Source organism: Rana temporaria, chromosome 2 (genome assembly GCF_905171775.1).
Source record: "Rana temporaria chromosome 2, aRanTem1.1, whole genome shotgun sequence".
Lineage (NCBI taxonomy): Eukaryota > Metazoa > Chordata > Amphibia > Anura > Ranidae > Rana > Rana temporaria.
In genome coordinates, this window is record NC_053490.1 from 227,170,183 (window position 1) to 227,185,194 (window position 15,012).

At 44.9% G+C, this 15,012-nt stretch overlaps 1 protein-coding gene across 1 annotated transcript in view; it reads right to left on the reverse strand.

Moving 5' to 3' along the window:
* The window catches only part of CFAP47 (cilia and flagella associated protein 47), a 610,902-nt gene that overhangs the window by 428,575 nt on the left and 167,315 nt on the right, over positions 1-15,012 (reverse strand). Inside the window, exon 28 of the mRNA XM_040336504.1 lies at positions 13,742-13,882. Coding sequence (XP_040192438.1) covers positions 13,742-13,882 — 141 coding nt within the window. The remainder of the gene's footprint in view (positions 1-13,741; positions 13,883-15,012) is intronic.

Below are 15,012 nucleotides of genomic sequence, written 5' to 3' on the forward strand. Positions count from 1 at the left end.
AGGGTGTGTTGCGTCCGTATTGAAAGGAATTAATAAGAAAGTCCGGATCGTTCCGAACTATGATGGCTCCTCCAATCCGCAACCCAAAAACACCATACTCAGAATGACCCGGAAAATATGACAAAGAAAGCCGCTTACCAGAAGGCAAGCGGTTAAGACAGATGGCTATAACCCAGCCTAGGCCTTTTGTCCCTGAGGTTTGCACCAGGAAGTCCTCCGTCCTCTGAAACCGTTGTCCTCAGCTCCACCGTGTTTGTATGAAAATAAAACAGAGAGCGCACATAGCGTGATACTGGGACAGATCCTAACAATAGTGTCTAAGGTCCACACCACCTAGTGACAGCTATCCATAAGTGTGCATACGTGACCCATCACCAATAACAGTGGCCGCTTACCAGAAGGTGAATGGTTAAGGCGTTTGGCTATGACCCAGCCCAGGCTCTTCTCCTTGTAGTAGGGGGTCCTTCCTCCCCTCTGCGTAATGCCCTGGAATTGGTTATTGCATGCAGTCCACACCACCCAGTGAACCTAACCGTACGGTGACCCTCCACCAGCCAGAATGGCTGCTTACCAGAAGAGAACAATGACAGGCAGATGGCTATAACCCAGCCTAGGTCCTTGGCTCCTTGCGGTGTAAAGTCCTCCGTCCCCTACGTACTAGGTTTCCAACTCCCCCGTTTAGAATGTATGAATGAAGAGAAAAGCGCACATAGCGTAACTCTGAGACAGTAACTTTTATTTAAAAAGATAAAAGGTACTCACAATATGAGCGATTAAAATAATCTGACAAAGTTGCCGGCCGGCATAACAGGAGCCCTACTCCTTGCGTGGTGACGTCACTGCGTGATCCTCCCAGACGCGTTTCGTCACTATAGGACGTTGTCAAATGGGGGTAGGGTCATGCAGTAATCACCTTCTATAAATAGACCAGCCGCCTATTGTGAACGGCTGGTATTGAGTCCAGGTCCGCCATCTTTGATGTGGTAATCCTGCCCTCACGGAAAAAACGTAAAAACAGTGAGGTCCCTCAAGGATGGCATTGAACTTAATCCCAATTGTAACCTATGTGCTCCCACCTCCATAGCGGGACAGCACTATATCTCAAATGAACCAGTGACTAAGAGAGGGAGATCACGGCGAAAAGACCACAGGGAGAGAGATATGTCTGGCACCTGACATTCTCTACCAATAGTCCGCGCGCGCTCATCATCCCCATCTAGTGACCATAACGGGCATAAATGGAATAGCTCCATCTCAAACCTAAACAGAAGTCTGACAGCCCCAGATGTTTAAACGGACCCCATTTACCCCCTTATGGAGTTATTAGAGGCCCGTGTTGTGTAGATCCAGTTGTCTGGAAAAATTAAATATAAATTATAAAGATTATATAATACAAAAACTCCCTAATATGGATCTTATTCCAATTAGGTTAGAGAAAATATATATTACCCTCAATCCTGTGACTTATTAGTGTAATACTCAAAATCATATTAAAAAACATTTATGAAAAAAACCTCTTAATATGAGGCTATATAGGTAAATTGATTCCCTCACACTTCATTCCACAGTGCAATTTTTTCGCGTGACCTCATGTGAAAATAAATTAATTAATATGATAAACATTAATTTACGTGAAAAAAGGGGACAAAAAGCCATTGGTTGAAAAAAATCTATATATTTTTTTAAAATATTTAGTGACTAGACGTATAATATGTCCAATATTATAGTCCCCAAAAAATACTTATTTGAACTAAAAAACCTAAAGTGTAAATATCTCTATAAAAAAGTGAAAAATCCAGATATGGTGGCAGGGCTTTTTCTGAGATCCTAGACTGTGCCAAACCACATTAGAAAAAATGTTTTAACACCTACCCTCATACAGCCGATCACATTAGGCTTACATCAGGCATTGTTGATAAAAGCATTAACATCTGTTTCTATGTTCAGGCCAAAAGGTGTATAGGTTTTAAGGCGAAATATCCATCCCATTTCCATCTGTGAGATTTCACGTACCAGGTTTCCTCCTCTCCAATGGGGTTGATATTTATCAATCCCTAAAAACAGAGTGTTGGAGGGATCTTTACTATGTTTGAGTCTATAGTGATTTGAAACGGAATGGTGCCTAAACCCAGACAATATATTCGTGATATGCTCATTAACACGTATTTGAAATGCCCGCTTAGTGCGGCCCACGTATTGGAGACCGCATGAGCATTGAACCAGATAGACCACGCCTACAGAGGCACATGTCACACACGGTTTGATCTTAAACTCCTTCCCCGTTGCCGTAGAGGTAAAGGATCTAACACATCTCTGTCTATTGGAATTTAACGTACAGACACGGCACCGGCCACATCTATAGTACCCCTTTAATTGATCAAACATGAAACCTAAGCCCCTCGAGGGAGGGTCAATAACATTATTGGAGATTTTGTTCCTCAGGGACGGGACCCCCCGAAAAATCACCCTAGGTTTAGGGGGTAAGATTTCTTTAAGTTGAGGGTCATTCATGGCAATGTGCCAATGCTTGTTGACAAGGTGCTTGATAGCCCTATGCTGGATAGAATAGGAGGTGATGAAAGGGACCCCCTCAGGAAAGGTGTCCCCCCCTACCACCTCCCTATCACACAGCAAATCGTTTCTATCTAGTGAAGCAACCTGATGGAGAACTGTCTGTAGGGATTTAGAACAATACCCCTTCTCCAAAAACCTCTCAGTCAGGATCTTGGCCTGGACATGGAACTCCCCAAGGTCAGAGCAATTGCGCCTCACCCTAAGATATTGGCTTTTGGGAACTCCCTTAAGCCATGGTTCATGATGACAGCTGTCTATAGGTATGAAGGCATTCCTATCAGTACTCTTGAAATAGGTTGAAGTAACCAGTTTGCCTTCCTTCACTTGGATGTTTAAATCGAGGTAATGAACCATAGTCTGGCTGGCTTCAAATTTCAAACGTATGCCCCTGTCATTGGCATTAAGCTTCCCGATAAATTCAATCAGGTCACCCTGCCCACCAGCCCATAGGAGGAGGATGTCATCAATATACCTCGCCCAGATAACAATCTGGGGGACCTCCTCGAGGTGGATGACATCCTCCTCCCACTTGGCCATGAACAGATTTGCCAAACTCGGAGCATATTTGGCTCCCATCGCCACCCCTGTGTTTTGTTTAAAGAAACAGTCCTCAAACCAAAAATAGTTTGAATCCGCCGCGAACTTCAGCAGGGACATAATGAAGTCTACCTGCTTAGATTGTAGGCCAGAATCCCTATCCAGGTACATTTTGACTGCCTCAAAGCCCAGGGCATGGGGTATGATCGTATACAGTGATGTTACGTCTATGGTGGCCATCCAAAGATTGGGGGTAACTGGTAGGTCAGATATAATATTCATAATGTGCTTGGAGTCCCTCACATATGAAGGGATTTTCTTGACCAGGGGTTGCAAATAGAAGTCCACATATCTGCCCACCCGGGAAGTAATGGAATCAATCCCACTTACTATGGGGCGTCCCGGGGGGCAGACAGGGTCCTTGTGCAACTTGGGGAGATAGTACATAGTCGGGGTACGAGGGGCCCGGGGTATGAGGAAGAGTTTCTCTTTAGCTGATAATATACCCTCAAAAACACCCCTCTCTACTAATTTTTCCAACTCTCTTTTATAGCGGTTTTTGGGGTCACTGGGCAGAATGGAGTAGGTGTTGACGTCATCCACTATGTTGTGCATCTCTCGCAGGTAATCTACCCTGTCGAGGACCACAATCCCTCCCCCTTTATCGGCGGGCCTAATAACCAGGTCCTTGTTCGTACAGAGGGAATCTAATCCCTCTTGTAGGCTTTTATTTAGTCTCGCCTTTTTGGTCTCAATGAGCTCCAGATCTCTAATCATAACATCCCTGAAAGTCCTCAGGGATGGTGCCAATCCTCCAGGAGGGTTGAAAAGAGAAGCGTTCCTCAGGCCAGAGTGTACATAGTTACTAATGGGTGGTTGATTGGAAACTGAAATTCCTTTCATGTACCGTTTAATGTTAATTTTTCTAATGAACCTATGGATGTCCATATATGTGCTGAATTTGTTTAAACCTTGAGGGGGAGCGTATTTTAACCCTTTGTCCAGTATTAACTTCTCAGAGTCACTCAAGACTTTGGAACTCAGGTTAAAAATACCCTGCCCGGTTACATTTTGGGACGCTTTGTTTGCTCTGTGGCGCCTCCCCCCTCTATTCCCTCTCCTCTTTCTCCCAACCTTTTGGTACCCTGCCCTGGTCTGCGAAAACCCCAATTGGGGCGATCATTGGGTCCAAGGGGAGGGGCCCCCAGAGAAGATGGAGGGGGTGGTGCAAACCAATCCCCTCTAATGGGGGCAAAAAGTTGGGATGGTTCAGAGGCAAAGTATCCATCTGGACCAGCTTTGTCCCTAAGGGGAAAAAAGGAATTCGATGTAGGGACATTAAAATCCCAACCCGAACCAGAGTCAGGGTACATATATGATGGTGAAGGATAATCTTCTTCTCCTACTGGTCTCGGGCCACCATTGGCCCCAGGAGTGGTGTTGCCACCATTGGGAACACCCGAGCCCCATCCCCTCCCTCGAGATCCTTGGGGGTATACATTATAACCTTGATTGTAATATTGGTTTCCCAAATTGGGAGGGGGCCCATAGCCTCGAGACTGATTTATCTGGCCAATAGGAGGTCTGGGTGGTCCCATAGGGCGTGCCTGGTCCCTAGAGAGGGGTGGTGGGGGTCCTCTATGGGCACCCCGACCCCTTCTAGGGGAAGGTCTAGATTGCTGCCCCCCTATTTTATAGGTGGGATTGCGATTCTGGGTCATTGGCACCTGAGAGTTGCCTACATTACCCCCTCCTTGTCCAGACACTTCCATCTCGGTGTTACTTAATTTATTAAGTTCTTCCAACATTTTCTTCTGCCAATTAAAGACTAAATTACTTTGATAGTCCTCTAAGTCCCTATTGTATTTCTTTTTCTTCTTATTTCTTTGATCGCGATCTTCTTTTTCAAGAAGATTCAGAAGATTAAGCGATTTCTCTTTATATTCTTGTCCCTCTTTGAAAGGGTCAAGTTTAGTCCTTATAGTTTTGATCCCATCATCAAGTCTGACCAGTTTAGCCGTCTTCCTATCCGTGAGAAACTCTAGGAATGAGATACCTGCCTGATTAAAGTACTTGAACCAAGCATCGAGGTCGGTATCCCCTTTTTGGGGGGGAACCTCCCATTCTATTTATAGAAGGTGATTACTGCATGACCCTACCCCCATTTGACAACGTCCTATAGTGACGAAACGCGTCTGGGAGGATCACGCAGTGACGTCACCACGCAAGGAGTAGGGCTCCTGTTATGCCGGCCGGCAACTTTGTCAGATTATTTTAATCGCTCATATTGTGAGTACCTTTTATCTTTTTAAATAAAAGTTACTGTCTCAGAGTTACGCTATGTGCGCTTTTCTCTTCATTCATACATTCTAAACGGGGGAGTTGGAAACCTAGTACGTAGGGGACGGAGGACTTTACACCGCAAGGAGCCAAGGACCTAGGCTGGGTTATAGCCATCTGCCTGTCATTGTTCTCTTCTGGTAAGCAGCCATTCTGGCTGGTGGAGGGTCACCGTACGGTTAGGTTCACTGGGTGGTGTGGACTGCATGCAATAACCAATTCCAGGGCATTACGCAGAGGGGAGGAAGGACCCCCTACTACAAGGAGAAGAGCCTGGGCTGGGTCATAGCCAAACGCCTTAACCATTCACCTTCTGGTAAGCGGCCACTGTTATTGGTGATGGGTCACGTATGCACACTTATGGATAGCTGTCACTAGGTGGTGTGGACCTTAGACACTATTGTTAGGATCTGTCCCAGTATCACGCTATGTGCGCTCTCTGTTTTATTTTCATACAAACACGGTGGAGCTGAGGACAACGGTTTCAGAGGACGGAGGACTTCCTGGTGCAAACCTCAGGGACAAAAGGCCTAGGCTGGGTTATAGCCATCTGTCTTAACCGCTTGCCTTCTGGTAAGCGGCTTTCTTTGTCATATTTTCCGGGTCATTCTGAGTATGGTGTTTTTGGGTTGCGGATTGGAGGAGCCATCATAGTTCGGAACGATCCGGACTTTCTTATTAATTCCTTTCAATACGGACGCAACACACCCTCATAGATTGTGTATATTTATGGACTGTTAGCTGGGGCGCGGCTTTTTCTTTGTTTTTATATGTTCTAAAGATAAGCCATGATAAAGCAGGCCGAAGTTTGCGACGGGAAAAACCGACTAGCGACGACGTAAGAGATGGCGACGAACGCGCGTATCTTCGTGGATCGCCGTAAGTAGTCATTTGCATATTCTACGCCGACCGCAATGGAATCGCCACCTAGCGGCCGGCCTAGAATTGCATCCTAAGATCTGATGGTGTAAGTCAATTACACCTGTCGGATCTTAGGGCTATCTATGCGTAACTGATTCTATGAATCAGCCGCATAGTTAGGACGGGCGGATGACAGAGATACGATGGCGTATCAGGAGATACGCCGTCGTATCTCTTTTGTGAATCTGGCCCTATGTGCATTACTGTTTCCAACAAGACCACTGAAAGACTAAAGTCTACTCATAAAAGTGTATTTTATGAGAAATAAGCAGGGTGTTATGGGTTTCAGGGGGTGACAAGCATTACATGGCCAAATCATCTGGCCCTGGAAATTTTCATTTACATATTTGTTAAGGTTTGTAAAAAAAAAAAAAAATGTAAGTTCTGGAATTTCTATAGTGACCAAACTTTTTTTTTTTTAACAATCAGGTTTTCTTTATTGAAAAGATAAAATGCTGAACAAAGAAATGAACAAAGAAATAATGTCTGAAACAGCCTACTGACATGACAATATAGGTGACATGCATGCACAATTGACAGCAATCAACAGAAGTTAACATAAGATACAATAAAACCAAATAAAAGGTACATCATGAGGAGACCCAGCAAAGACTTGATATCAATACTAAGTACTAACAATGGGGTGACGGGGGGAAGCAAGGTCCAGGCCCGAAGGGCAGTGAGACAAGAAGCAAAAACAGGGCACCCCCACTTATGACAACATCCACAGCTGCCACACCTTATCAAATTTCCAGGGGCACCCCCGGCTAATATACGTCAATTTGTAAATTGCCAATGCAGCGTCAATCACAGCTAGCCAGGAGGAAACAGTAGGTGGAGCAGACAACTTGCAAATAAAACAGACCTTTGATCATCGTCAGGAATGCCCAGAAGGGCCAGCTCTGGTGACAGGGGAATTGACAATTCTAATTTTACATTAATCAGATCAAACACCTCCCTCCAAAAGGCCTGTAACTTGGGGTAATTCCAAAGCATGTGAAGGAGAGTACCTAACTGAACTAGGCAACGTGAGCAATGGGGGTCCTTGTCTGGATACATTTTGTGAAGCCTAACTGGCGTGTAATATACCATATGTAGCAGTTCTATTTTTACTAACTTGTCTCTTGACGAGATAACTAGCTTGGGGCATTGCTCCAGAGAATCCTTCCAATCCTCCTTATCTAGGGAAGGTAAATCAGCCTTCCAGCAGTCCCAGAGTTTCTCTATTTTAGGTGAGTCAGTCCTAAGCAGGGTCCCATACAGTACAGAGAGCGGCTTCTGAAGATTTTCCTGTGATAAAACCATCTCAACAGGGTCTAGTTGGAGTAAGGGCCTAGAAGGAAACTGGATCCTGGCCGCATGCCGGAGCTGGAGGTATCTAAAGAGAACATCCATCCCGGTAGGCAAAAGACACGTCGAAGCTGTGCATATGTCAACAGCGTTCCATCCAGCATTATATCACGTAATGTTTTAATACCAAACCTGACCCAGACTTGGGGGTCAGGAATCGATTTAAAGTGGGCCAGATTCGGATTCCCCCAGAGAGGTTGCACATATTCTCCTGAAAGAAACGCCTCCTTGCTGCCACCCAGACCCAAAGCATAGTTTTACTAGGGATCAGCACTGTTTTGTATGCCCTGGTTCCCCTATAAGCTAAGACCCATCAGTGAAACCCAGAAAGGCTGTCTCTAGGCAATCTGCTGCGTTAGTGCGAGCTCCCTCAAACCACCAGTATGCCGACACCAAGACAGCAGCCCAATAATATACTTGAAGGTTGGGCAGAGCAAGGCAACCGTGGGACGACCCCATTCCAGATAAATGTACTAATGCACCTATCCACCTCTCTGAAAAAGGAGACTGGGACCCATACCGGGCTGTTTCCAAACAAATAATACAATTTTGGTAGCAGAATAATTTTAAAAACATTAATGCATCCAAGGAGATTCAAAGGGATCCCCGACCACGCCGAGCACTTCTCAAGAAGGGTTAACCGTGGGAGGAGATTGCGGGCATAATACTGTGTTGTGTCCCTCATTACCACCACCCCTAGGTATTTAAATTCAGATACCCAACTTAAGGGGGATGGGCTGGCCAGGGCAGAAGCCTGGTCATCCAGTAGAAAAATGACCGACTTGGACCAATTGAGGGCCCCACACCGTTCAGGTGCAACAGGGTATCATCGGCATACAGGGATATCTTCTCCTCCAGTCTTGCAACCATTAACCCACAGATTGCTTGGGACTCCTTGACCGAAATCGCCAGAGGTTCCAACACCAAAGCAAAGAGACTGGGAGAGAGGGGACACCCCTGCCGAGTACCCCTGAACAGCAGAAAAGGATCAGAGACCCAACTATTGGTACGAGCCCACGCCCTAGGCCTCCCATACAACATCCAAACCCAGTGTATGCATTTATGACCAAAGCCGAATCTACGTAGGACCTCCCACAGATAGTCCCATTCTACTGAATCAAACGCCTTTTCGGCATCCAGGGAGGCCACTACACGGCATGGTCATGGGTCAAGGATAAGTTCAGAATTGAAATTGAACTTATTGTTCAAAAAACATTGAATATTGATGTCGGTGCATGCCTGGAATAAACCCAGTCTGGTCCACATGAACCAGATCAGAAATTACTCGGATAAACGCAAAGCAAGGATTTTGACAAGAACCTTAGTGTCCACATTCAACAGGGAAATAGGCCTATACGAGGCACATTCCAAAGGATTCCTTCCGGGCTTAGGCACCAACACAATAACAGCTTCTGCCATAGAGTCGGGGAGGGCACCCTGCTTAGCAAAGTCAGAGAGGAGGGACATCAGTTTGGGGGCCAGCAAGTCAACATGCTCAGAGTAAAACTCTATAGAGGGACCATCTACTGCCCGGGGTCTTACCACCCTGTAGCCCTACAATAGCAGCCTGTACCTGCCACAAGCAACATTTGGTATGTCATTTTTTTGGGGAGGGAGCGGATACCCGCCTTTTAGAGGCATCCAGCTCCTACTTCCTCCCGGGGCTCTGTGGCACCGGAAGGAAGTTCACCTCTCCCCCTCCCTCCCTGCAAGCTTCTGGGACAGGTCACAGGTTCCAGAAGATTGCACGGCCATTCACAGTACACAGCATGGCTCGCGCATGTGCAGTGCGTGCTCCCGGCTGTGAAGCCACAGCCGGGCACCCACAGTTACACTGCCGGTGCCGCAGAGAGGAGGGGGAGACGAGCAGGGCTTCGTACGCCCTCATTGCTGGACCGTGGGACAGGTGAGTGTCCAATTATTAAAAATAAGCAGCTACACTTTTTGTACCTGCTGACTTTTAAATAGGTGGAACTCTGCTTTAAAGTGAAAAAAAGAAACCAAACAAAAAAAAACAAATGGAGTTTACATATACATACGTCCTCAGGAAGTGGTGGTGATATATGTATGATGACTGCAGCTGCAACTTTTGTTCCCTGATCATAAGCCAATGGTATATGAAACTGGGGCAACAAAGATTGTGTCACATCTGTTTTTTACTGTTTGTTTACTAGGCATTAACATTTTGGGTGATTAGCTGCTTTGGAGGGCAGAGGAGAGATATGGGGTCTAATGCCAGGTCTAATGCATGGGAAGTTTTTTTTTTCAACCCAGTTGGCTGGGTTGTTAGTGTGGCGACCTTCTCGCTAAGTTATTGTGTTCTGACAGGGGGACTGCCCCACCCTCGGCAGAACACAGTGATCAGCCGGTTGTTTATTTTTGCTGAAAATTAGTATTTGATACAATGCAAAGCAAATATTGTGTGACATGAAAAATTGCAACTATCACCATTTTATTCTCCAGGGCTTCTTCTTAAAAAAAAAATAGCACTAGGCCTGACCATGGCACTACCTGCATGAAATTTGTATATTATCCCTGTGCCTGTGTGGGTTTCCTCCAGGCACTCCCGTTTCCTCCCACAATCCAAAGACATACTGGTAGGTTAATTAGCACCTGTCTAAATTGGCCCAAATATGTGTATGTATAAATGTGAGATCAGGACCTTAGTAAGCTCCTTGAGAGCAGGGTATTACGTGAATGTATAACATATCTATAAAATAAAATCCTTCTTTAACTCTGGGTTTCTAAAAGTGCTGCTGTTATCACTGTTGTCTAAAAAAAACTTCCCTGTGTGCCATTTAAGAATATCTTAACTTTTCTAAAAGAGCCTCAACCTCTCAACTTAAGGGTTGAGAGCCCCATCCTCAGTTAGCACCCTGCCCAATGACGATGCCTTACCGACCAGCTAGGCACTTCAATTTCAAAGTGGGTGATGGGGCTTAGCATAATAGGTGGGTTGGGCTTCTAAACACATTTGAAAAAGCTGAGGCCTCCACGGCAAAGTAATCTCAGAAGTAGCACAACAGAAACTTTTCTGCACAATGTTGGTAACAGCAGGTAACTTGCAATCTAAATAATGCAGAATTACCTGGAAATATATGTTATAATAGACCTAACACTGGTATTGTTTGGTGTAGGTTTTTAGGTCTGACTGAAAACTCCCTTTAAAATAGATAAATATATTCCAGGTGCATCAAAACAAAAATCTTACAGCTTGTTTCTTCAGCTTGGAAAACAGCCGCAGCCTAGATAAAAAAGCCCATCCCCTGCCAGTATGCTTCAGAAATTTACCATTTGAAGTGGATTTAGTAAAGGCAAATCGACGTTGCACTACAAGTGCACTTGCAAGTGCAGTCATTGTAGATCTGAGGGGGACATTGCAAGGAAGGAAAAAAAAAACATAATTTTTGCTTGCATATGATTGGATTATAGAAATCAGCAGAGCTTCCTCCCATTTCAGATCTTCTTCTCAGATCTACGGTGATTGCACTTAAAAGTGCACTTGCTGTGCACTTGTAGTGCAAAGTGGATTTGCCTTTAGTAAATAAGCCCCATTTGTCTCTATTGAAAGAAGTGGTCTTCAGATGAGCTGATACACCCTCTGCCAAGAGTCAGAACTAGATCCTTCCAATCAGTAGGGAGCATGAGCTTTGCTAATCGCAGAGCTATAGCCCTGATTAAGGGAATCATGTCGGGTTTCTGAAAAGAAACCACTGATTCCACACAGAAAGCAAGGCTTCTCTGCCACATGCTGGCAGGAAACAGGCTTTTCTACTCAGACTGCGGCTGCTTTATTAAAAAAAAAGCAAACTGTAAGACTTTGTACATCCTTTAACCACTTGACCACTGGGCACGTAAACCCCCTTAATAACCAGACCAATTTTCAGCTTTCGGTGCTCTCACAATTTGAATGACAATTACTCAGTCATACAACACTGTACCCAAATGAAATTTTCGTCCTTTTTTTCACACAAATAGAGCTTTCTTTGGTGGTATTTAATCACCGTTGTTTTTTTTTTTTTTTGCGCTATAAGAGAAAAAAGACTGAAAATTCTGTAAAAAATAATAATTTTTCTTTGTTTCTGTTATAAAATTTGTCAAATTTAGTATTTTTTCTTCATTCTTTTGCATAAATGTGAAAGATGAAGTTACGCCGAGTAAATAGATACCCAACATGTCACCCTTCAAAATTGCACACACTTGTGGAATGGCGCCAAACTTTGCTACTTAAAAATCCCCATAGACAACGTTGCAGGGTATTGTGGGGTATTGCGGAGTATTGTGGGGTATTGCGGAGTATTGTGGGGTATTGCAGAGTATTGTGTGGTATTGCAGGGTATTGCGGAGTATTGTGGGGTATTGTGGGGTATTGTGGGGTATTGCGGGGTATTGCGGGGTATTGCGGAGTATTGCGGGGTATTGCGGAGTATTGCGGGGCATTGCGGAGTATTGCGGGGCATTGCGGAGTATTGCGGGGCATTGCAGAGTATTGCGGGGCATTGCAGAGTATGGGGGCATTGCAGAGTATTTTGGGGCATTGCAGAGTATGGGGGCATTGCAGAGTATGGGGGCATTGCAGAGTATGGGGGTATTGCAGAGTATGGGGGTATTGCAGAGTATGGGGGCATTGCAGAGTATGTGGGCATTGCAGAGTATGGGGGCATTGCAGAGTATGGGGGCATTGCAGAGTATTGCACAGGGAGGGATGGATGGCTGGATCTGTGACTGAATGTGCCCCCTCTCCTCTCTCACACTGTACCGTTCGGTACAGAGAGGAGAGGGAGGAACCGGCGTCATCACATGACGCCGGTTTGTTTACTAGTGATCGCTCCGTCATTGGACGGAACGATCACGTGGTAAACCGCCGCTATCAGCGGCGATTTACCGTGATCCGTGATAAGCCGGGTCCGGAGGACCCGGCGGTCACGGAGACTCCCGTGTGCGCGCCCCACAGGGCGCGCGGGAGCGCGATTCTGGGAGGACGTACATTGACGCCCTCCCAGAGTTAAGCAACCGCCTTGTAGACGTATTTCGTCTATAGGGCGGTTGCTAACTGGTTAAAAGGTCAACTCCACTTTCATGGGGAAAGAATTCTGGCCCAGATTCTAGTAGATCGGCGCATCTTTATGCCGGCGTAGCGCATCTCAGATGCGTTACGCCAACGTAACTTAGAGAGGCAAGTTCCGTATTCTCTAATCAAAAGCGTGCAATTTTGCGCCGGCGTAACGTAAAATCGCCAGCGTAAGACGGCGTAATTCAAAGTAAGAAGGAAGTGGGCATGATCCATTTAAATGAACCGTGACCCCATGCAAATGAAGGGCCGAAAGAACGGCGCATGCGCCGTCACGTGATCGTATGTCCGGCACCCCTTTGCGCATGCTCACAACTACGCCCGGCGTAAATCCTAAGTTCACCCACCGTTTACTCCCAGGGCATAAATACGCCCAGACATGCGGCTCTACTCACTCCCTCTATATTTGGTTTGCGCATTAGTTCCCCATATTTACAATATAGTGTATACAATTGCGACACAAGTCATATTGTAGTTTAATGTTATTAAAAATGACCTTTCCTTTTCAATCTGCAGCTCTGTAATTTTCTGAAAATGCAATGCAATATGGCAACCTGGAGTTATTCTGTACACAGAATGTGTACTGAACACACCCTAAAAACATAATTTCCTTCTTGTGTGATTGGCTCACCAATTTTCCCAAAAGTCTACACTAAAATACAAGTCAGATTTCAGGCACCCCCTGCAACAAAAATTTCATTTTTGGTGTGATATTTCCAATAGGAACCCATCTAAAGGGATGCAGGCCCAGCAGCTTTCCTTAGTAGTGCCCTGCCAGGTGCACAGCTAATTGATAATTATTAAACTACTTCCATTAGACCCACTGAGCCCATGCAATGTAAATAGATCACCCAGAGGGGAATGTTTTTTCCTCAACGAAAGTGGAGTTACACTTTAAATTAGCTGATTTAAACTGAAAGTTGAATTGGGCTTTAAAGTTCTACATACCTGTGACTGATTCTTCATAAGTGGAGCTTGTAACAGCACCAAGGGAGCTGGAGGATGTACTCTGAGAAGGCGTTCCTGGAATGTAGCAAGGACGCAGAACAGCTTCACTAGTGCTGCCATTTTTTCCATTTCCATTATGGCCTAAATAAAGGCAAGTATACAGTTAATCACAAGATAATACTTTCCAGGAAAAATAAATCAATTTTAATGTTTTCAGCTATACTGCAGTTACAGTATGCGCTGGCAAAGCATAACTTGTAATGCTACTGTTGTAAAGGATGCTTTGTAGCCTTTAGTCTTTATAAAAATCTTTTGTTTGCTTTATTTTGCATTCTAATCTAATAGTTGATGTGGAATAAATGTGGTTTGGCTATCTCAGTCATTATTATCTAACAGATCAGGTTCATCAGACTACTTTAAATGCCTCACTGCTTGAATCTGAAACAAGTGGAATGGTGGACGTAGTCTTATGATGACCACATATTTTAGTTTATGTTGGCTTAGTACAGCCATTTCAGTTCCACCCTAAACAATCCAAAGTTTAGCTTTGGAGCACAGTGTCTAGTGAGAATTGTAATTCACTGTTTATTCTCAGACCCGACAGCAGTTTATTCTGATAGAAAAAAACAGTTGTGTGTACGCGGCATTAGAGTTAGGGTTACAAGGAAGTGTTAGTGTTAGAATTACAGGAATGATTTGTGTTAACGTTACAAGGGAGGGTTCATGTTAGAGTTACAGAAAGGGGTAATGTTAGGGTAAGCATTAGGGTTATAGGGAGGGTTAGTGTGAGAGTTACTGGGAGGGTGAGTGTGAGCGTTATAGGGAGTTGAATGTGAGGGTTACAGGGAGGGTGAATGTGAGGGTAACAGAAAAGGTTTGTTTTTGGGTTACAAAGAGGGTAAACATGATGATTAATGTTACACAGAGGGTTAATGTGAGGGTTACAGGGAAGGTTACTGTTATGCCGTGTACACACGCTCGGAAATTCCGACAACAAATGTTCGATGGGAGCTTGTTGTCGGAAATTCCGACCATGTGTAGGCTCCATCGGACATTTGCTGTTGGAATTTCCAACAATAAAAATTTGAGAGCTGCTTCTCAAATTTTCTGACAACAAAATCAGTTCTCATAAATTACGATTGTGTTTACCCAATTCCGACGCACAAAATTCCATGCATGCTCTGAATCAAGTACGAAATGGAAGCGCTCGGTCTGGTAAAACTAGCATTCGTAATGGAGATAGCACATTCGTCACGATGTAACGGACTGAA